The sequence below is a fragment of the Magallana gigas genome, chromosome 7, assembly GCF_963853765.1.
Source record: "Magallana gigas chromosome 7, xbMagGiga1.1, whole genome shotgun sequence".
Lineage (NCBI taxonomy): Eukaryota > Metazoa > Mollusca > Bivalvia > Ostreida > Ostreidae > Magallana > Magallana gigas.
This window is the reverse complement of record NC_088859.1, coordinates 10175460-10199371: the sequence shown is the minus strand read 5'-3', so window position 1 is coordinate 10199371 and position 23912 is coordinate 10175460. Positions and strand designations below refer to the sequence as shown.

At 33.1% G+C, this 23912-nt stretch overlaps 3 protein-coding genes across 4 annotated transcripts; 1 reads left to right on the top strand and 2 right to left on the bottom strand.

Annotated features, from left to right (window-relative positions):
- Positions 1–1085: 1085 nt before the first annotated feature.
- Positions 1086–9271, bottom strand: Ecsit (ECSIT signalling integrator). Of its 2 annotated transcripts, none has more exons than XM_034454978.2 (6): positions 9043–9271; positions 8746–8855; positions 4338–4870; positions 3592–3815; positions 2947–3178; positions 1086–1403 (listed from the first exon to the last, which is right to left on the bottom strand). In XM_034454978.2, exons 2-6 carry the CDS (start codon positions 8850–8852, stop codon positions 1147–1149), a joined length of 1353 nt encoding a protein of 450 aa, XP_034310869.2. In that variant the 5' UTR covers positions 8853–8855; positions 9043–9271; the 3' UTR covers positions 1086–1146. The 2 variants fall into 2 exon arrangements, with proteins under 2 accessions (XP_034310869.2, XP_019919486.3); XM_020063927.3 differs by having other exon boundaries at positions 9039–9252.
- Positions 9272–13187: 3916 nt separating this feature from the next.
- LOC105317384 (inactive serine/threonine-protein kinase 19) lies at positions 13188–19021 on the bottom strand. Its single transcript, XM_011414021.4, has 8 exons — positions 18900–19021; positions 17946–18079; positions 16900–17051; positions 16277–16418; positions 15436–15532; positions 15028–15184; positions 14205–14293; positions 13188–13984 (listed from the first exon to the last, which is right to left on the bottom strand). Exons 2-8 carry the CDS (start codon positions 18067–18069, stop codon positions 13939–13941), a joined length of 807 nt encoding a protein of 268 aa, XP_011412323.3. The 5' UTR covers positions 18070–18079; positions 18900–19021; the 3' UTR covers positions 13188–13938.
- Positions 19022–19047: 26 nt separating this feature from the next.
- On the top strand, positions 19048–23623 carry LOC105317385 (decapping and exoribonuclease protein). Its single transcript, XM_011414022.4, has 7 exons — positions 19048–19529; positions 20267–20493; positions 20805–20900; positions 21773–21887; positions 22171–22306; positions 22433–22527; positions 22891–23623. The coding sequence occupies exons 1-7, from the start codon at positions 19135–19137 to the stop codon at positions 22997–22999; spliced, it is 1173 nt and encodes a 390-aa protein (XP_011412324.3). The 5' UTR covers positions 19048–19134; the 3' UTR covers positions 23000–23623.
- Positions 23624–23912: the final 289 nt, after the last annotated feature.

Here is a 23912-nt window from a genome sequence, read left to right as displayed (position 1 = left end):
TCGATGTCAACTTATGCACGAGCAAGCACCGCTAATTAAAGATGCAGATATTTTGGACCTTGAAACCGACTGATTTTCAGAGGAAACTTTGCACTTAAATGGGTCAGATCAGTTTTAATTAATAGTTTTAATGTAAATTATCAGACATGTGTCAGTTATTTACACTATACCGGTATATTCCGGTTTATTCCAGTCATCAATTGAATTGACTTCGACGTAAAACATCAAAACCGTAACTATGGTTATCCCACCAAATAAAACCAGAAAACAGCTAGCTTTTGCTGTTTCATGTTAATGCCTACAGATATTCAACATGATTGCAACATTCAACATTCTGTACGAAAGGTCCACCTTTACGCTTCAAACTCATGCATCTATGAGCTATATGTATTCCTAAAATAGGAAAAAGTCCATGAAAATTGTGACTTATTCCAACTATCCAAATCGTATGGACGTCTTGTCTACAACTCAGACCAAATAAATCTCAATATTTCATAACAAATATATAATTATTGTCTGACTGATCCACTTCTGATCATTGAAAATCAATGTCGTATCAGTGGAATTCCATTTGACAGCCATCTCTCAGATGTCAACTGATTTTTGTTGCAGCCTACTGTCATCTTCACGTATTTTTCATTCTTTGTCTTTTAGATAATGTAATTGGACTCCTTTAGACACACTCAAAATGTTATTTTCAAAAATATAAAAAAAACCCACTAAATTCTTTTTGTAAGAAAATGAAAAAAAAATAACTGCTAAGCTTTAATTCTTAATTTTTCTCCTTAAAAGGATTTAGTGTCCTTCAAACAATTCCTATTTGTAAATGAGATAATTATGGCTCTTTGCCAAGTTTTGCTGAATTTCTGAGTGAAAAAAAAAATAACTAATGTAATCTATGAAAATTCAATGTGAAAACTAAAAAAGAAGTTCCTTCAGTCAGACAGCATTTTGCACATGAGTGAACAAAAATGTCATATATAAAAAAAATACAGAAGAAAAAGTTATAAAAACCCGAATAAACAAACATCTATCATCCTGGAATTTTGAATTTAAAACACCTACAAGCAAAAAAATAATACTTATTGGGAACCTCACCAAATTTATTCTGAAGTTCAAATATCATAAATCAAATATTACAAATCTTTATTCCTCCTCTTCATGTTTTAAGGTTTCATTCAGTAAAAAGTCTGCGTCTCTAATCCTAAACAAGACGGGTATATGTTCGAGGGCCGGGTTGTTGGTCTGTAGGAACTGTATCCAGTCCTGTACGGACTCCTTACTGGAGTCGCTCGTAATACACATCCCATACACAGTCCCGTCCTCCTGCTCATGTACCGACTTCTTGGGAACTATGGCTGTCTGTTCCTCTTCCTCCAGTGGAGTCACAAAGTCAAACATTTCTACAGTATAAAAAGACAGTATTTATTGTGGTGTGTATTCTATTTGCTGTGTTATGTTAAACCTATATCAACAAGAATAGAATTCGAGGGTCCCCCGCCGGTCAAGCAGTATACTAGTATCGAGTCTATCGACCAAGGCTGATTTTCGAACTTGACCAAGGTATTAGTGGTATAAACATTTGGTATAAATTTAATGAAAATCCGTCAAAATTTGTAGGCATAAGAGCGCTTACAAGGTCAACTTTTGGATAAAACGGAGTCATTATTGTGGTCAAAGTCCCATAACTCCAACAAAAAGTATCGACCAATGCTGATTTTCGAACTTGACCAAGGTATTAGTGGTATAACATTTGGTATAAATTTAATGAAAATCCGTCAAAATTTGTAGGCATAAGAGCGCTTACAAGGTCAATTTTTTGATAAAACGGAGTCATTATTGTGGTCAAAGTCCCATAACTCCAACAAAAAGTATCGACCAATGCTGATTTTCGAACTTGACCAAGGTATTAGTAGTATAAACATTTGGTATAAATTTAATGAAAATCCGTCAAAATTTGTAGGCATGAGAGCGCTTACAAGGTCAACTTTTGGATAAAACGGAGTCATTATTGTGGTCAAAGTCCCATAACTCCAACAAAAAGTATCGACCAATGCTGATTTTCAAACTTGACCAAGGTATTAGTGGTATAAACATTTGGTATAAATTTAATGAAAATCCGTCAAAATTTGTAGGCATGAGAGCGCTTACAAGGTCAACTTTTGGATAAAACGGAGTCATTATTGTGGTCAAAGTCCCAAAACTCCAACAAAAAGTATCGACCAATGCTGATTTTCGAACTTGACCAAGGTATTAGTAGTATAAACATTTGGTATAAATTTAATGAAAATCCGTCAAAATTTGTAGGCATGAGAGCGCTTACAAGGTCAACTTTTGGATAAAACGGAGTCATTATTGTGGTCAAAGTCCCAAAACTCCAACAAAAAGTATCGACCAATGCTGATTTTCGAACTTGACCAAGGTAATAGTAGTATAAACATTTGGTATAAATTTAATTAAAATCCGTCAAAATTTGTAGGCATGAGAGTGCTTACAAAAAAGTGTGACGGACGGACACACGGACGCACGGACACACAGACCCACGGACGGACGCCCGGCATTTCTATGTCCCCGCACCGCGTTGCGGCGGGGGACAATAAAAATATATCAATAAAACTTAGGTAGAGCAGTAAGTGTGTAGGAATGAGATGACACTGGCACCTTTGTTTGACATGGAGCCATTGAAGACTTGGGAATCATTATCCTCCTGTATTAATACTGTATTTAACACAGAACTTATAATGTAAAGGTCTTTTCAGTATGAAGCAGAGCAAAGCAAAGAAACTGGGGATAAAACGAATCAAATTCACCAAATCCTGCTGCATACTGAGTCTACTAAGTAGGCCTATTCAAATTCAAACATAAACTCTGTAATTCAACAGTTGTCTGTGTACTTTCTCTCATTTGTTCTGTTTTCAAGTTCTCTTCATCAAATGTGGCTCTCACCTTCACCCTCCTCTTCCTCCATAGCTTTGTAATGGTCAGGCTCCTCCCCTGGTAGTTCTCCCTCACGGTCTGTTTTCAGCACAAACACTTTTTGGCTAACTTTTCTGAGGTAGACATAGTGCTCCCCTTCCACAATGATCGGTTTGGAGGGAGGGTGCTTGGACAGAAGCTCAATCTGTTTAGGACTCTGAGCACTGGCTATGAACTTCCCACTACAAGAATCCCTGGGGTCCTGGCAAAGATAATGTACAGCATGTACATGTACAATATAAAAAATATTTGAAGTGACGTTACTAATGCAATAATACCAACAAAAAGGCTATATGAAAATTAAGGTATGTGATTCTCTGAATCTGTTGATGATATCAGATACTAAATCGGAAATCATCATATATTTGTAAATAAATTTTTAATGCTGTGTATATGTTACATGTACTATTTAACAAGGCTCATTGAAGTAGGAACCAACATTCAGAAATACCCATGTAAGTGTATTTTTCTGCATTGCCCAAAATTGTTACATTTATGATAAATGAACCAATAAAGAAAACATCCATTGTATTTAAATGTGTTGTGCCACTTGATTAATATTTATATCATAATTTGTTTTTAACAGCTGAGAGCCCAATACATGCTGCAACTTACATTTACAACGGTTATTTTAGTCTCCAAATCAAAACTCATTCTTTTGAGAGCCATGACCGCCAGCTGTGTGGGGTCCTTGGGAGGGGGGCGTGGCACAGGCCAGGGGTTCATGTGTTTGAACTTGGGCATCCAGTACAGCATTCTCTGAAACCGCGTGAAAACCTTGGAGCGTTGGGAGAATCTGGATATGATCATTCTACCAAACTCCTCATCAGGAATCACACCTACAAGAATGAAACAGGACTAGGTAGTTAAAGGCAACATGGGTCTATCAACACACATGTGGGTTTCTATTTTTAAATCACATGCAATATTCAATGAACTCATTTCTAAAGTCTTGGTCTTGGCCACTATGATTCATTTTTTTGTTACTAATTGCTGGCTCCAACATAAAGTATGAACATGATGAAACATGGAAAATGATCCAACAGAAATTATGGTAAATGTAACTTTTGACTTAAGAAACTTTCAGATGAGAGTCAGGGGTGTCAAGAAATATTCCAATATACTGTACTTCTATCACTGTTTCAAAATCTAAAACTTATTTCAGCAATTTTCAAATTATCTATATTTTCAAACTTTTCAGTTGTGATTTTATTAAGTATTTTAAGTATAATTGAATTTAAGAAAAAAATGTTATTTTCAAAATCAGAAATTCATTATTTTCTAATATGCAGATTAACATTTTCACCCTCAAAAAATTTTAAACTTGATATCCCATATTTTTTAATCATCTTCATACGTACCATTATCAAACATTTTTGTCAGAACTCTCAGAGCGGCATCCTGTTGACGAGGAAAAGGGATGAACTCGGCATCAACTTTGGACTTCGGTAAATATTTTCCCTCAGGAAATATGCTGAATATCATTTTATACACTTCTAAATTATACTGAAGTTCATACTCTTCTAATTTACTCAGTGCTAAATCACCAAACTCTATATGCCCTCGCACGTACAGTCCAGCATTCAACTTGTATATCTTAATGGCCGTATTGAAAGTTTCCTCAGTTTTTTCACCCTGCTCCTCGGCTTTTTTAAAGATTCTATTTATATATCTGTCGGTTGTACTTTCATATGTAGGTATTCGAATTTTATATCCAGGTTTTTTAACTTTCTCGAGCTGAGTAAGTTTCTCCTCCACAATTTTTGCATCTATTTCCTGGTCTTCTTCTTTTTTCTTCTTCTTAACCTTGCCTTTTCCTCTATCAAGGAATCTTCTGTAGAACATAACAGGTGCTGTCTGATGATAGGTCCTTACAAAACTGCATTGTGGAATGCTACAAGGAAAGTATTTCATGTTTTATCTTGAATTTAATAACGATGTAATATATGTACTGAAATACAATTATACTCTGTCCCAAGTTTCTGCTTCCACTACCTTTTTTTTTCATTTTTTAATAATCATAAGTACCTTTTTGCCCAAACTAAATTCATGCATCCATTAAAATAAAAAATGACTAAATTATATCCTTGCGTCATGGAATCCTGATTAAAATGATGTCTTTGATGTGAAATGTACCTTCCTTCTACTTTTACACACGCGTCCTTTCCTCATTTTGTTGTTACTCTTAAAGAGAGATCCTTCAATTTTTAACTTCTGAATGAAAATGAATGACGAGGGACTGAACTAAAAGTGAACGCTGAATGAACGGTGGTTGCAATGTGAATGCTTTGTGAATGCACACTGAGCACTTTATAACAGTGAGCGCAAACGCAACGTAGAGCGCAAGTGAACGCACTTGAACGCATAGTGAGCTCACTGTGAACGAAAAGAAGAATGAGAAAGTAGAAATTATTGACGTCGTTTCAGGGACTAACTGTATTTCCTTGAAAAATGGGACCTGAATACGTATTGTACATTACCAGAGGTCATGCTACACAAGCTTTGCTTACACCTCTGTCAACACCTGATGTACAAGATTCTTGTACAAAGTTAAAAATTGACAAAATGTAATTCAAATCTATGTAGTTATTCCTTTTATCTATGTATATGATTAAAAATAATTAAATTTAAATCTTTAACACCTTTTTAAATTTTCATTTCAACGTTACTGGGAGAACTATTTTGCGGAGGTAAACATTACATTATGATCACATGATCTATTTTGACAGATGTTTGTAAAACCAGTTTCTGTACGCTACCGATTCATCGATGATTTACATAAATCAGCAGTAATATGTCATCTCCTGTGATGTTTTAAACATGTCCTCAAAGTTTTCACTTTCGATGACTTCCCTTTAAGCTAATTGCACAGAAGAAGCAAATCAACAATACCATGTGCTATTGCAGATGCACCTTTATTGTATAACCCTTTGATCCATATTGGAGGGATATCTTTTTGTAATAAACAACTATTTGATAATTATATTAGATACATCATTGATATCATTGAGGAAGATAGTACTATTCTTAGTTTTGATAAGTTTTGTGATATGTATACAAATGTAAAGGTCAACTTTTTGGAATATGCAAGTATAATCCATGCTGTAAAGACATACATCAGAAAATTGGGTGAAAACCAAGCTTTAAGAAAATTAGCAAACCCACTTATTAGAGAAAACATATATAAAGTTATGAAATGTAAAAAGTCAAAGTTCTTTTATGATATTTCGAACAAAAATACCTCTGTGACAACAGGTAAAAGAAGGTGGAATGAATTATTATAGACATAGAGGACATGGAATGGAAATAATCCATAAACTACCTTTCATAATAACAAAAAACTGTAAACTTCAATGGTTCCAATACAGAATAATTAACAAAATTTTAGCAACAAACTCTTTTTTATTCAAAATTAAAAAAGTAAACTCTAAAATTTGTACCTTTTGTCACAGAGAAGAGGAAACTATAGAACATATATTGAGGGATTGTGATTGTGTTCAATCTTTTTTAGAAAATTTTAAACATTATTTAGAAGAAAAAATCAATTTTCAGGTTACATGTACCAAAAACTTTCATTCTAGGCATCCTTGGTAAAAGCAAAGATATCCTTAATATCATTTTTCTTTGGTTTAAGTACTATATTTACACAGCAAGGTGTACTGAGAAACAGTTGAGTGTTTCTTTTGCAATGTCGTCTTTAAAGCTCTTCTATGAAACACAGAAATTTATTTCTTACAAAAATGGCGAAAATGAGATTTTTGATACTCATTGGAACATCTGGAATCCAATTTTTACTTGAATTTTCCTTCTCTCTCTCTCTCTCTCTCTCTCTCACACACACATAAAATTTTGCACTTCTGGATCATTATATTTAAAGCATCATAATCATGCATTGTACAGTGTATGTCTGCAGAACGTGTGAAATAAAAAAAAAAACCAAAAAACAATACCATGTGCTAGCCATGCTTGTTTTGATCATGTGACAGACTATTTTTCTAGCGTTGACAGAGGTGTAAGCGAAGCTTAAGCTGTGAAGCATGACCTCTAGTGAGAGAATAGTACATTACATCAAATTTATTGATTATCTTCAAGTACCAAGTTTTGTCAGTGGTGATGATTTGTGCTTAAAGTAAATCCACCCTCCTGTGACGTCATACATTTTACATAAACCATGAATTCATTAAAATTCTTGCAAGAATAATTGTAATTTCTATGTTATCATAGGTGCACATCAAAAACTCAAATCATCGTTTACTTGGAGATATTTAATAAGCGTTTTTCATCCTCATATTCAACATAATTCAATAATGACAAAGGGAAATAACTCTTTTCTACTTTTCTCTAAGTGATATATCTATAAAATGCTATAATTTTTCTAATGTAAACAAATTTTTTCTTTTTTTTTAATTAATTTTAGTTTTCTGGCAAAGTAAGCAATAAAATTTAAATAGACAAGCAAGTATCCATCCACTTATATTTAATTTTTAAACAAAAAAAGTATGATTTTCAGATGATAATTTCAGCCTTTGGTTTTTATTACCTGACATCTTAAATAGTATAGATACATATATATTTTATTTATTTTTTGATGAAATTCAAGTCCAATAAGTTAAAAAAAAGTCAAGTTTTTAACTTTGAACCCATGATTTTATAGGTACGGAGTTACCTTAAGTCAAACACTGTTTCACTTCTGCTACAGTAACTGCAAAGGATAGTTGTTTAACGAAGCCGAGTACAGAACGAGTACGCACGCTTTCGTGCAGCGTTTCATTTGTATTGTGACGTCATCTTTTTGCTTGGTTGACACCATGGCGTGATAGTTTCAACTGTTGATATTCAGCGAAATTTTTTAAAAATTATAGCTCGTTTGATGCGTAAAATTGATATCATATTGTGGAATAAACCTAAATGTCTCGAAGTATAAGCTATATTTGGGCTCTGGTCAAAAACGTGAAGAGGGTTCAGCAAGCCTAGCCCTCTGTCACGTTTCCTTAACCCGCCTAAATATCGCTTTTTAAAATTCATATATTTCAAGACAGCAACCATGTATTTCATATTAATGACCCTTAATATGTGATGTTATTTATTTATTTATTACTTAAATATGTCTGGATGTTTTAATATTACTATAAAGATGACCATTTCAGCTTTTGTCAAATAAAAAATGGCCATTATCTGACAAATCTGGGAAATTGTGCATACAAAAAACAACTTTGATAAGACCCCTGGAACAAACCTGGAGGTAAAAGGTTTTTTTTATTTGACCATTTGATGCCTTTTAGCAATAACTTTAATATGTAGAACAGAAAAAGAAATCCCTAGGGCAGAAGTTTAAAACAAATGTAAAAAATGTGCAAAATTGATACATTTCAAGCAAAATCCCATAGGGTCCAATGTTAAAAATTAACAAACTTTGAGATGACCCCTTAAACAAACGGTGTGGTAAATGTCTTATTTTTTTTATTTTAAAATAATAATTATATCAGTAGAAATTCATGTAAAAAATTTCAATCAAAAATCTAGGGCAGAACAAATTAGACCCGGCCTCGTTAATAAAAATTCAACTCCCAAAAACCACCGCTCTACCAACTGAGCCTTCATACATGTATACACACAATCCCAGTATTCTTGTTTACCTTGGTCAAAAATAACAGACACAGTAACATAGGACAGACTATAGTGTATCAGAAAACTTATTATATAAAGTATCTATGGGTAAAGCAATTTTATACAAAAAAGAATTAAATTTCTGAACGTGCTGAATTATACCTTTTATTTGAAGCCTGTTGTACCAATATTCTATCTGAAAGCAGGACATGGCGAGCATCTCTCAACAGTAAGTTCCGTAAGCAAAGAAAAGTCTGTCGCGGAGTCATTTTCTTAACAAAACGAGAACAAAAAATTATATAGCCATATCAATTTTCATTTTGGCGAGCAGCTCACAAAGATCCTTAATCTCTCGGATTTTTGTTTTAAAACAAAGAATATCTTTATTTTGCTAATCTTTACCAGAATTTATAGATTCAATGTTAACATTTTACAGTGAAATGTGAATACTGTACCTACGTGTTAAAGGTTTTATGTAAAAACAATCGACATTGAGGAAATTCGAACGACCTTGCAAACGTAATCACCAAGGATGTTCCCTATCACATGGACGCAGTTCTTTAAATAATCATGCTGAGACAAATATGTTGGATCATCGTAACAAAAGCGCTAAATACACTGATAAATCAGCTTAGAATGTTTTGTTGCATCACATGGATGACAGAGGAACTCCGAACAGAAGGCGTATTACTAATTACCTGAAAGTGTGAATATATTTGAAATGAGAGAGAGAGAGAGAGAGAGAGAGAGAGAGAGAGAGAGAGAGAGAGAGAGAGAGCATCATCAAAGTCAATTTTTAAGAAATGCGCTTGATAAAATTATTTAATGATTTTTTTCGTAAGAGCTAAAATTTCTAACTTAAATTTTAAAAAAAAATCCATCCATAATTATGTTAAAATAAAGAAATTAAGTGCTGTTAGAATTTCAAAAAAAAAATATTTATCGAACCACGGATGTATATATACTACTAGTATATTCGTCCTTGATCGAAATATGTTGTCATTTATATATATACATCACTGGAACGTTTTTGTTTTTTAAATAGTGTTTTTAGCTCACCTGAGCTGATAGCTCAAGTGAGCTTTTCTGATCACATTTTGCCTGTCGTCCGTCTGTCTGTCTGTAAACTTTTCACATTTTCAACATGTTCTCCAGAAATAATGGGCCAATTTCAACCAAACTTGGCACAAAAAACCCTTGGGCTAATTGGATTCAAATTTAAGAACCAATGCACCTCCTTTTTAAAGGGATTCATGAATAATTGAAAATTTGAAAAAGAAATTTTCAAAAATCTTCTTCTCGAGAACCATTTGGCCAGGAAAGCTGACATTTGTGTGGAAGCATTCTCAGATAGAGTAGATTCAAAGTTGTGAAAATTAAGACCCCCGGGCTAGGGTGGGCCACAATGAAGGGGAGGGGGGGGGGGTCGAACATTTACATAGATATATGTCATTCTCAAAAAAGTAGGTATTGGGTTGTTACAGGGCACTAGAAAGTACGTGTATAATCCTTGTTTTTTGCCAAGTTAAACTTTTGTGCTACCTTTGGATAAATATTAGCATATATATTAGTACATATTCAGTTAATTTTAACAAAATCTTAAAAATTTAGAAAGGTTATAAGTTAATTTTTATACATTATTTGACTGTTACCATGCACTCAGAGTTTGCGATTTTAAATAGGTTTTGTAAAGGTAGTAAGACCCTTTCTTGTTAAAATAATAGGGTCAAGGGATGAAAGGTAAGTAAAATACCTCTCTCAAACAAAAAGACGGAGAAAATATATGAACAATATTTTTCAGCGAGATCAAGTATGTCTGCTATTTGTTTTTACGTACATGGTGTAACGAAACAAAATATTGGTGCAATAGTTGTCATTCTTAGTAATTTGAAAGATAAATGATGCCTCCGTGTTCCCATCCTCACAATGTCAGGGACTCAGGACCCCTGACACTGTGAGGATGCCGTGTTCCCATCGTATAGATATAAACAATGATAGAAGACAAAATAGCTGAAGATGAAATTTACTCTATTTATTCTGATTTATAAAGAGTAAATCTTTAAAAATCTTCTTCTCATAAACTAATCAGACAGAAAAGCTGAAACTTATGTAAAAGCATCCCCTAGTAGTGAAGATTCAATGTTGTGAAAATCATGACCCCCTGGGGTAGGGTGGGGCCACAATGGGGTAAAATTTTTACATAATTTAGAATATATAAAGAGTAAATCTTTAAAAATCTTCTTCTCAGAAACTATTAGGCCAGTAGAGCTGAAACGTGCAATAAATTGTTTATATACCAAACGACAGGTGGTGATTTAGAATACATCAGTTTCTAGTTGTTTTTCAATTCAAGTAGGACAATAACATAGTCAATGTTTACCAGTTTCTTTCCATGACAATTTTCTGATAAAAAAAAAGGGATTTAAAACGGCTTTGAATATAATTGATCCATTTTATAATAATTACATTGTATGCTCATCCTCGGTATTTTTCATAAGCATGGAATGGAAATTCGAGGGGATGGGATATGACGTAACGGGTGGTTTCGCTCCGATCACTTGTTCGCGCGGAGTGGTTTCGCTCCTTTTCAATATATTATATACGTATTATTAACCATCAAGAATTACCAGTATTTATCGATCTAAGCAAACCCCCAAATAATTGCTAACGTTGTATTTTATGGAATAATTTAAAATTATCATGATTTCACCTAATCGAGCTGTCTTAATTAATGCCCTTTATAAACTGGCACGTGATTGTCTATAACAAATCAGATGTCACGTTATATAAAATAATCATATCAAATAAGATATATGATAAGATTTATTATACTTTCATATTAAATTCTGAAATCTGATTGGTTTAGACGCAGTTGGTAATCCGTTCTATTACCCTTAGCGTTAGCAACACACTTGGCAACGGGTAACACAACGAATTGTTACATAAATTATGCGCATACGGTTCGCCGTAGAAATCACTTCTTTTCTATATAAAAGCAGTAAAGTTTTCTTTAAAATTAAGACATTCAGTATAATAAAATAAATAGTGCTTGTTTTGGAGGGTAACTGTTGAAATTGACACCCCTTGAAAACCATTGTCAACTTCCGCTTCGCGTCGGTTGACAATGGTTGTCTCGGGGTGTCAATTTCAACAGTTACCCTCCCAAACAGGCACTATTTATATAGTGTTATTCAACCTTCAAAAAATAATTATGATCACAGTGAATGAAATATTCACAAATGAACATATTAGATTAAATTGCATTTGAACAAAAACAAAAACTGTTAACACGCTTTATTTAAACTTGGACTGTTGCAACAACAAAATAAATATTAAAATAAAATCATCCTAAACTTGTTGATAGCATATGTTTCATATTGCATTCATCTTGTATTAATTATAAATCCCAATGATAAGGCAAGGGATCAATTGATACAAATTAACATACAAAATAAAGTTGAAAAAAAAACCCCTTTTCTACATGTACCTCAAATCAAAAGGGATATTCTTTAGAGCACACTTTAATCATGGCTCTCTTATTATGCTTCATTTTACAGTGTGAAGCAATAATGAATTATTTCTATATCAAAAATATTATTTCATTATTAAAGAAGAACTTTTAATTTGGGTATCATTAACATAACAAGAAATACAATTTCATTAACAAGAAATATGGCCAAACCTTTACAAGTGTCGTTTCTTTTGTAAACAATTTTTTTTTCATTAACATATAGCTTAATTGACCAAGAAAACTACTGTTATGTCTTTAAGTATACATATACTTTCATAACCATCATTTAAAAGCGTTCACATAATTTGATATAAAATCAGACCAAGCAGCTTTTAATGAATCTGCAATTCAATAATTTAAAAATCCCAACTACCCAGGTAATACTGCAAATGTTGCAAAACAAATCAATACTTTCAGGTACATTTATACATCTCAGTTTTATTATGAATGTTGTAATCTTTAACATCAGAATTTTATTACCCTGCAGTTCAAGAAAGACAATCTGCATGTCTCCCTTTTTCTTTTGACAATATTAACTCTCTTCTAATACACACAACAAACAGTCAATTGAGTGGATTGATGCATCATAAAAACTAAACTGATTTTACAATTAAAATTCCCAACATGTAAACATACACATGTACTCGTATATCATAATAAGTATACAATTTTATATATCTATAATCGGACAATGCACCGAAGGAACAGATGTTTAACTTATTACATATCTCCCACATTCCTAATAACGTGAATAGTTTTAATAATAAATAATATCAATCTAAGCAGAACAACATAATATGTTTGCACAATCATATTATGTAACATTACTGAAAGATTTCTAAAACTAATGAGGTAAGGAGTCTGTTTACCTGAGAGTGAATAAGGAAGACCCACAATTCTGCACCAATGAGCAAGCAGAAATACATGTATTGTAATATCAGTAATTTTGATACTGTCCCTGTATTGTGGGAGTGCACTGAACAGATATATGAGGTAGTCTAAATAAAAAAATTCCAAAGATCAAAACTCATGAAACCACCCCTTAAATGCTCACGGAGTACAAAAGGCAATGCACATGTATTTCATATGTAAATTTCAATATTTCTTAACCATGTACCAAAGAAAAAACCCATAATAAACCCAAACAAATAAATACATACATGTACATGCACACTCAAACAGTGGATAATGACAAACAAACAATATCCCTTAATAACACATAGCATCTCAAATAATTAAAAAAAAATATCCATTATCAGTCTATGTGTAATGATATACAATTAAGTCTCTTCATTTTAAAATTGTTGCACATTAAAATAAATAACAAGACAATATCACAGAAAGACAATGGGTGCAAATATCAAAGTTTCTCCATCAAACTTTTTTGAGGGTGGATTTATGTTTTGATAGATAAAATATATTTGATTTTTTTAACTGCAATAAAAACAATCTTTTGATCAGTATCAACAAAGAGAGATGGCAACCGTATCTTTCAAAGTTATGATCAGCCTTATAGAATATCACTCAACAATTAGAAATTAATTATTTCATTGACTCCAACATACACTTGCATAAGTAAAACTCAATATACTGTATGCATGAAATAACAGATCAAGAGACAGAAAATTAATCACAAAACAATTGTATTTTTAAAATATATACATGTATAAGACCAAAGAATGCAATGGCACCAAAATTTGGACTGGTAATTCCTATAGAATTATCCAACAGACTCAGCACAAATGATGTTGATGTAGATAATGTTCAGAATATGAAAAATCCTGCAGATCTGACTGCTTAATGAGCCTTTCCCGTAGAGTATTCACTATGGAATCACCCAACAATTAGGAATCTTTCAATCGAAGCAACAGTCCTGAGGTTGTTTGAATGCTATATTTAAAGAACAGAATCTTACAGTCAGCCATAAAAAGGTTCTTTTCATGCAGAACAAAAAATTAAATCCAGAGATTGACTGGATTTTGGCCGTAAAAAGTGTTAAGTGATGGTTTGTTTAATAGGTAGATAAAAAACATAACTGAAATATAGTAGTCAATACATGTCGTATTAATTAAAAACCAATGTTGTGAAGTACATGTGTCATTTTCCTTACCATTTTATGAGATCCGCACCTATCACTTCATGCATGTGATATTGAAGTCCAAGTTTGCATACTTTTGGCCACTTTCTCTGCTCCAATTCCTATTAATGAAAGAAAAATTATATATTTGTTACAAATTTTGATTTGAAAACAAGAAACAACACAGTCAGATTTAGAATTTGAGCTACACCAAACAATACAGGACTTGCATATACCCATATACAACTTGTTTTGTACCAATCTATACAGATCATGAGATGAACATACCCATTAAAAGCTTGAGTTGTCTGACCCTCAAAGATTTCAAAGTTGAGCCCAACAACAAACAGCAAAAAACCCTAGACCCACTTAAATAAAGCTACGTGAATTGTATTAGTTGAATACATAAACACACAGCTTCATTTGTATCCAAAAATATTAACCCACCCATAATAAAAATAATGTGCAGAAGGATTTCTATTAAGTGTTCAAATAGATTTTGAGTCACATGGTCAAATTGTATAAATGCTAGTAGTCTGGCCATGCAGTAGTGTAGCTTGCTCACTAGTGAAGTGTGTAAGAGAATGGCAAACAATATGAACTGCAGTGATCATGGGTCTATCAACTAAAGAAACCAATTCCCTGGGCTGATAATAATGCTGTGTTATACATGTATACATGTACAAGAACTATGTTGTGTGTGTAACAAAATAACCACTTGGAGCATTCTTATGTAACACTTGTTGTTTATTCATTTAGTACGTATTGTTTTATATATTTGGACGAACAAAGTTAGAATACATAAAGAGTTTGCTGCCTACACTACTACATGTATATCAATTCCTTTTACACTTACTGTCTGGAGGATCTCCCGGTATTTACATTTCCTGATCATAGTGACAATAGCCTTTCTTCCCCTCAAGAAACACTTCATGAAGATTCCAGCATTAGGGAGGGCCACCCACCAGTTGCCAACATCTCGGACGGTCAGGACGGAGGCTTTCACAAGCTGCCTGTAATTCATTTATACAGAATATAAATGTTCTGAATGGCACCAAGAATTCTTTGGTATTTGATAAACAGATTCTTAAGGCTGACATAGTTTTAATACTTAGAATGGGAATGAACAAAACACTGTGGAGAATATGGAAAATATCAATAAAGGTTACCTGTAATTTAGCCCTGGTTTTTACAAAACATGCAAGCATGTATGATATTATGAACATAAAGCTACAATTGTATCTACTGTCTACTAATTACATACGTAATTTCTGAGTCGGTGAAGTTGAATTCATTCATCAGGGTATCTTTGTTGATGCAGACATCAGTGTATTTTTTTATCACAGTATTCACAAACTTATCTACAAAAAAAGAAACACTATTGAGGGGAAAAAATTAAATCCACTTCTATTGAGATGCTCATATCACAAGAAATCTAACACTTATTAAGAATCATTGATATTTTATTATACCAATCTTAAAAGTTACCATACTATTAAACTATAAAATTTGCCCTGAGGAAAATAAAAACACAACTAGTACCGTATATGTAAATACTGGAATGTATTTGGACTGTTGTCTATTGATGTTGCTTGTATGATGTACAAATTATTGATGAGAGGGTTTGATGTTGCTTGTATGATGTACAACTTTTTGACAAGAGGGTTTGATGGCAATGTCCATTTCTAGACAATACTTATCTTATTCAGAAAGATAGCTTTAAACAAAATAGATTCAAGATCTGAAGCTTACATATTAGAAAATATTTCATTACTAAATAAAAAATCCTAAAGTTCCTATCTGAAATTTATGGTATTTTAACTTAGCTAACTTAGAATCCAAAATCTGTCTCTCAAATATCATGGGTACTCAGGCATTTTAGGTACCAGAAAATCTCCAATTCTTGGATATCTTGAAGTATCAAGCTCAAGATAACAAAATTCAATAGTATATTGTTGAACAAATGATACTAAGGACAAGCAACAAATATATGTACGAAAAATATTTTGCATGTTTATATTTCAGTCTCATAGGAACTGTTACAAAACTATAGCAACTTTTTTCATTATAGGCCTATAATCTGGTCAATAACTTGATGCACTTACTACAGATGTTTTTACTTATGCAGAGTTCACTCATCACTTTAATCACATGATCTTGGTATTCCTTGGTGAACACAATACAGTAGTCATCCAGTTCAGCGCCCAGTTTGAACAATTTTATTTCATTGGCTAATTTAAGAGTATTCTGTAAAGAAAAGTGCATAACACATGTATATTATATACATATAAGCTCTCAAGTGATGTGAATGTCTTTTTCTGATAAATATCCTTAAAAGTTTAAAGCAGGAAAAAAACCCTCACAAAACAAGAAACAATGTTCCACCAAAATTTTCGTATCAATTTTTTTCCCAAGTGGCATACATGTACAGTTATGTCATAATGAAAACAATTTTTCATTGCAAAATTGCATTATTATAGCAAACAAAATTACATCCTTTAACTACTTCCCACTAAATTAACTTGTTGACATTAAATTGTAAAAAAATAAAATTAAAAAAAAAACCCTTACACAATAAATGAGCTCATGTTATATACATGCAGAGAATAAGCAATTAAACTTGCATGTACAATGTGCAGGTACATTTAACGAAAGTCGAGCCTTTCGAATTATAATACGAATTTGTCTCGAATTGAATCACAAAGATAAATAATAAAAATCTGCTCACTAATTCCTTATCGACAGCTGTGCGGTCATTGATCAGACTGTACAGCTGATGCTTCACAATAACCACAGGCAGTCTCCCCTCAAACCGCTCCAAGGGAAACAACTCTTTCAAGTGGAGGAGAGAGACCTTCGTATCAGAGGGGATCTCTGCGGCTAGAGCAAAAAAAAAAAAAACAAGTGAAAAGCTGTCAATGTGACAGCAAACCGGGTTTTCTTTTATGTTAATTGTATCCATAATCATGTCAACCCATATCCAGTGAAATGGAGTACCCTATATGCAATATTTTGCCAAAAAATGACTAAGTTCAAAAGCTGGTATTTTTTTCATAAATTATTGGAAATCAAAATCCTAGCAATATGCACACCTCTGATATATGAACAATTGATCTGCAAAAGAACAACTTCCTATCTTGAAAACTGTATGAGGAGTTTTATGTACAATGAGGGTACCCTATTGGCAGCCGCCCGCCCGCCCGCACGCCCGCCATTTTCACAATTTTAATAACCGGATTTTTTCGTTGGAAAACCCAGTTAAAAATTCTACACATGTACTACATTTAAATAATGCATGTGTATGTAAATGTAAAAGCTGGGTTTGTTTCATCTATACATGTTATCCTGCTCTTGATACATTTGTACAATCCGACAGAAGCCATTATTTAGCTGTGTATTGAAACCTGACAAGTCTAGAAGAGAGGGATCATAACAAAAGAGAAATTTACTTTGGTGTTAACGTTGTCTGAACTCTGATGTAAAATCATACATATACAGTATAAATATTAAGCAATTAAGCAAATTGTGCTGCATGGATAATAATTGGATATCTTGGAAGAGAGTAAAGATTGAGGACATCCATCATGTCCATGTGCACCATCTACATGTATTAAATCAAGCAAATATGTGATACTTGGTCTAGAATATTAAACTTCGTTAACTTAATTTTCCAAATGTATAACTTGGCCTCAATAAAAAAATTCAATACAAAGAAAGCTGTTACAGGAAATTTTTGATTTCAAATAACAATCCAGATTAATAACAAGTGGTTACCAGAAAAAGATGTTCCATTCAAACCATCATTAAATTCTGAAGTTTCATTGATAGCAGAGCTGGGTGCAGTACAAACTCGTTTTCTGGACTTGTAAAGATCATTTACAATGGAGCGTTTAGACATTCTCTGTTTTCTACAAAATACATCCAAGAATAAGACAAGCAACTACAACCATTTTAACAAGGCCTTGGACTTTTAGTAGGATGTAACCTATTCTCTTTTGAGAAGTGGACAGGCATAGCCTACATCCACTGTGGGTGTAGGCTATGCCTGTCCACTTCTCAAAAGAGAATAGGATGTAACCATCTAGTTTTTGCATCAAACCAACTTCAAAATGATGCTGGTTTCAAGCGAAATATACACCGATTGTGTAGTCTTAACTAAAAAGCGAGACAAATCTAGTTGATTTCAGAGAGCCATAGCTGAATGGCCAGAAATGAAATAAAGAGGCCTACATTGCATTGCTGTTTGACACAACTACCCAAAGTCCAAGCTCTTGTTAAAACGGTTCTAAATATATGTTTTTGACAACAAGAATTATCTTTCCAGATTAATTCTGCGTAAAATCTTTGATTTTATAAATAAATTTATTACCAACATTTTAACATGCTCACTGAGAAGAATCTGTTATCCACAGAGAAATTAACAGGGTTGCTATAACCAAATGTCATGAACAAAGGTATTTATCTCATTGTGTAAAAAAAGGTACGTAGGACATACGTAAGACTTATGTGATCCTAAGTTTGAAGCATTTACGTGAATATTTATTTTCAATGAAATATCATTTAAAGTTCCGATACTAAGATGGCTATATATGGCTATATATACATACAGCTGATATAATATACAATTTCAATATCTCAAAATCACACTCGATCAGCTAACTTTAGTAAAGGTTGGAGGATAACCGAAAAGAAAATTTTGATAAAAAATAAACTGTTAAAATATCCTACTTTGTTTAACTTGGTAAAACTACCATTTTACTGTCTACCTTCTCGCCGACTTATAGACCGTCAGACGTCGCAATCTGTGCCATGGGGGCTACCATGATACTATGACGCACTCAAGAAATCCCTGAATTTCTATTGGATTATCTTAACTTCCGCTTGTCTACTTTCATTTTCGACACGCGTGTAAACATGGTAAACAAACCAAACGCATGAAATGTAGTTGATTAATAGTTTTAAAATGAAACGTTCGTATGGAAGGGTTGACGATTCTTCCCGGGACAACAAAATCAAATATGCACGAACAGAACCGACGTTAAAAACGAGACCTGTTGCGGTGTTTAAAGGAGATGGAAATTTTCCATACTTTAGGCAGCCAACAGAAATTGGTTCACTGTCTCTTGACATCAAAAGAAACTTCCATAATGACAGAAGCATGCTGAAACATTATGTGCCTCCTAATGACATTCACAAAGTGAGATTTGATCTAACCAAGGGATATCACAATTTCATTGAAAAGGATGAAACTTCTAAAGAATATATTAATGACATTTTGAAATGGATCAGTTGTAACAGAGACAAATTCCTACTGGAAGAAGAAAAGAAGAAGTCAGTTGAAGAGAAAAATCAGATTAGGTTGGTTCTGGTAGCTTGACAAAATGTGTAATTTTACTGTGTAACAGGATGGGAGAAGTACTGACTACTGCAGACCAGGATGTGAACCTAGCTGGGCCCCCTGAATTTCTTGTCAGATGCTATACCAATTGAACTATCTGGCACCAACCATCAACCTGGTCTGACAATCACTTTCCTCTTACCATAAATGATCATTAGACATACCCTATTAGTATAAGATCAACATCCCAGGTTCTCTCCCTTAGCAGGAGTTGACCTGTCAGTTCCAAGGGTTGGTCCTGACTCTAAACTAGTTTGATCGCTGGCATCAGATAGCTCAGTTGGTAGTGCAGAGACTAGGGATTTAGGGGGGCCTATGTTCAAACTCTAGTCTGGTCTGTCATTATTCTCTCATCCCATTACATTTTCCCCTGGCAGGAGTTTAACCTGTCAGTTCCAGAGGCTGGTCACAACTCAAAAAACTTTTATTAAATTTGCACATTTAGAAGGAAAAAGTTGTAACCAGGTGATCCAAAGTTAAAAACACTTACCGTAATAGGAAGAAGCCAGATATTTTTTTTTGTAAAAGCTGGCAATGTGGACCTAAAGAAAACCACTGTTGATTAATGGTACACTATACTGTGATTGCAAATGACTTAATTGACTTAGAAGTGTGTTTTATTGATACATGTTATATAAATTTGGTGTGTATTAAAAAAAGATGACATTTATAATACTTGCATATAATCTTTAAACAGAAATCTTCACACTGATTTTGTGTGCTGGAGGGGACTTCTTACCAAGCTGCTATGTACTCCATTTGAAAACAGAGAGGGCTGGCTTATAGCAGTCACCCTCTACCAGGGCACCCACTATATGTGTGAGTTTGACACAGAAAGCCGGAAACGTCAGAAGCAGGAAATGTCAGAGCGGCAGAAAGAGATGGCATACTGGGGATGGAAGTTTGAACAATATGTTACCGCAGGTACTTATTCAATCAGTCTTTTATTATCCTTTTTTATATTTTTTTCAAATAAGTTTACAAATGAATCAAATTCAGCACTGAGCTAGAAGAAATTTATTCTACAGTTTATGTATTTGAAGGTTTATAACATTTTTTTCCATGTGTTACATGATGAAGTACAGGTACATGTATATCAAATTGGTACATGTGCATTCTTGATTCTTGAAATGATTTTTAATTCTGAGGTATTTCAATGTTCAAGAATGCGACCATAGATTACAGTATCCTTATTCCCAAATTGTAAGATTGACTTTTATTTTCCTTGTCAACAGACAAACCTGATGGATTGCCTAAAACAGATGAACCAGTCAACAACTGTGAAGCATTCTGTACAGTAGTCAGATCTCGACTGGAGAAGCATTCATTATGTAAGAAATATGCCATGGAAAATGCTGACTAAATTATTAGTTGAAGTGAAATGTGTTTCATACAGGCCGGGGATATCTACCTGCATGGGTAGCTCTTTGGTAGTACATACAGGCACTTGATATTAAAATCATTGCTTATTATAGGAGATTATTTCCCATTGTATAGTGAATGTAATATTATTGTAAAATAGAATACTCTACCTACAAAAGAAATGTTTTTAACATCCAACTGCCTTTGTATTATGTAATAGTGCAGGATCTCAGTAAAAAAAAAAATACTTTGATAAATTAAGAATTAAACCAATATGATCATAAAATATCATGGTATAAAGCTAGAACAATGTACCCTGTTTTAATAATATCTCTAGGAATGATTAATATTGATAAAATTGGGACATTGTTACATAAAATCAGTTATTTGCACAATTAAAAAAAATATTCTATATCCCATCCATCAATGCATAGCAATTAAACCCTTCTTTTACAGTTATTCATGCAGGAACATGGCCAAATTATGTCATTTTACTACTGTAAAAACTTGAAACTAACAAACATATTAAAACTGTCCGTTATATATGAATGTTATGTTTATCTTCTTTTAATCTGCATCTTTGTCCTGATTTATGATGTTTTATTTTTGTGCGATTCATGACAAATTTAGCTTTATATGTATAATATATATCTTTAGAGTTATACATGTAGTTGTTATTGTAATTTGGACACAAAAATCATTTAAGACTTTCCAGAGTAATTTTTTCTTGAATTTTTGCATAGATATTTTTAAATAATATGATCATATTATATACATATACCAGAGAATCAGATCATGTTGATGTTTTTAATCAGATGGATTTTTTTATCTCCCTATACAGTATTTTCGGGTGAGGTGGATGCCATTGATCTGCAAGCAAAGGAACCTTGTAAATATGTTGAATTTAAAACTACAAGGCAGCTGGACAGCTACAGACAAGAAAGGAATTTTATCAAGTAAAAGATAACACTTATATTATAAATACAGAATTCAATAAATTGGGGCACATTTATCCTCTAGATTAAATTATATGTGGCATTCATTTATGCTAACTACCGGTACTGTATAATTTATATTTAGTATATACATTGTACATGACTTTAAAGTGGCATCAAAATTGTTAATGATTTAAGGCCAACTTATATACCGATACACACGTGTATCTATAGGTGTATTCTGCATCGATAATGCTGTGAAAAGGGGCATAACTCCTGGAGTGAAATTTGTGATTGATTGTAGATTCAAGTTAATCAAGTGGTGGGCACAAAGTTTTCTTGTTGGGATCCCCACCATTATTTGTGGTTACCGTGACGACAGTGGTGTTGTACGCAACCTGGAGAAAATGGAAACTCTTAAAATCCCACAGAGAGCCAAGGCAAGTTAATGAAATACCTGCATGTACACACTGAAATATGATGAATAAAAAAGGACACAAATCATATTTTCATTAAATATACACTGTACTTTGGTTTTTGAATAACTGGAATAAAATCATTCCCAGGATGAGCGAGATGGTTGGGATCCAGTGGTCTGTTTCAACTTCCTGGATAAATTTCTCTCTCATGTAAAAAGAACCTGCACGAAAGATGACTCGAAGTAAGTGGTTGCTTTTGTTATTGACACCTACATGTGTGAAGAATTGACAAGATTAATTGTACATGCAAATATTCTGTTATCCATGATGTCACAGGAGGGGAAATTTTACCCATAAATTTCTCTGAGAAAGTAGAGACTTCATTATGTAAAGTAAAATTAGTACACTCCATATCCAAAATACTTTTGAGAATTTCCACTTTATATCATACATTAACCTCTTGGTCAGAGGAAAGCCAAATAACAAGATCAGTTGTTACACATTATGGCTCAGTTAAGTGATGAGGCCCATGGCCCCCCTGTTCATATATTTGTATTAAATAACATATTTGTAGCTTTTGTAAATGACATATGTTTGTATTGTAGGACAGTCTACTTGTTTGAGTGGACTCCACCAGGGGACATAACTTGCTCACTACAAAATCCTGGGTCAGAGTTTCAGTTTCTTCCCACTTGGTACACTGAAAATGGATGATATTACAGAGTGTACAATGATGAATCATACCAGTGCTCCTCAGCATGCAAAGATGTCATAGATTACGAAGTGAATATTTGAATTACCACTCATGTCTCAACTCAAAAATCTTCAGTCTATGATGAAACAGACAGAAACCCTGAAATGAAATATGATCAATATATATACACTAAATTACTGTGAAATCATTAAAATTCTTGGGGGTCAATTTTCGTGGATTGCTCAAAATTTACTGGTTCGTGGGGACGTTATTTCATGTATTTTAACTCTAATTTATTAATTCGTAGAGGATGTAAATTTGTTGATGAGAGATACCCACGAATTCCACAAAAATTGAGCCACCACGAAATCTAATGATTCCACTGTGACAGTAATTGATTTAATGAGCATACTTGCTAGGGGATTGTACTCTGGGTAACTTGTTAGGTATTCTTGACCAGAGGTGATAATATCTATTGCATGTTTATAAAGCCCACTCATTTGCACTTTTATACATCATTTCTAACGCATTTAACCAATGATTTCTCTTAATTAGATGTGAAAATGTGTAACGTATATGTGTCCATATAGATTATACAAAATGGAAAAAATCAATGATTTACATTAAATATTTTTATACAGTCATCTTTATGTTTTCTTTTGAATTAAAGCACCTCAAAGGAGATAATATAACCATTGAACTGAATTTTTAAAATTTAATGCAATAATCAATGCACAGACATTTTGCTCAAATTATTTCAAGTTTAGAATTTGAACTCTATTGTTAGCACCTTTGTGTTGTACCTGAATAAATCAAAACAGTAAATCCATGAACTTATCGGCAAAAATTGTAGGGCTCTCATATTTAAGGGAAAATAAGTAATAATTTAGGCATATTGGTAAAATCATTATATCGATATAATACATTTATTGG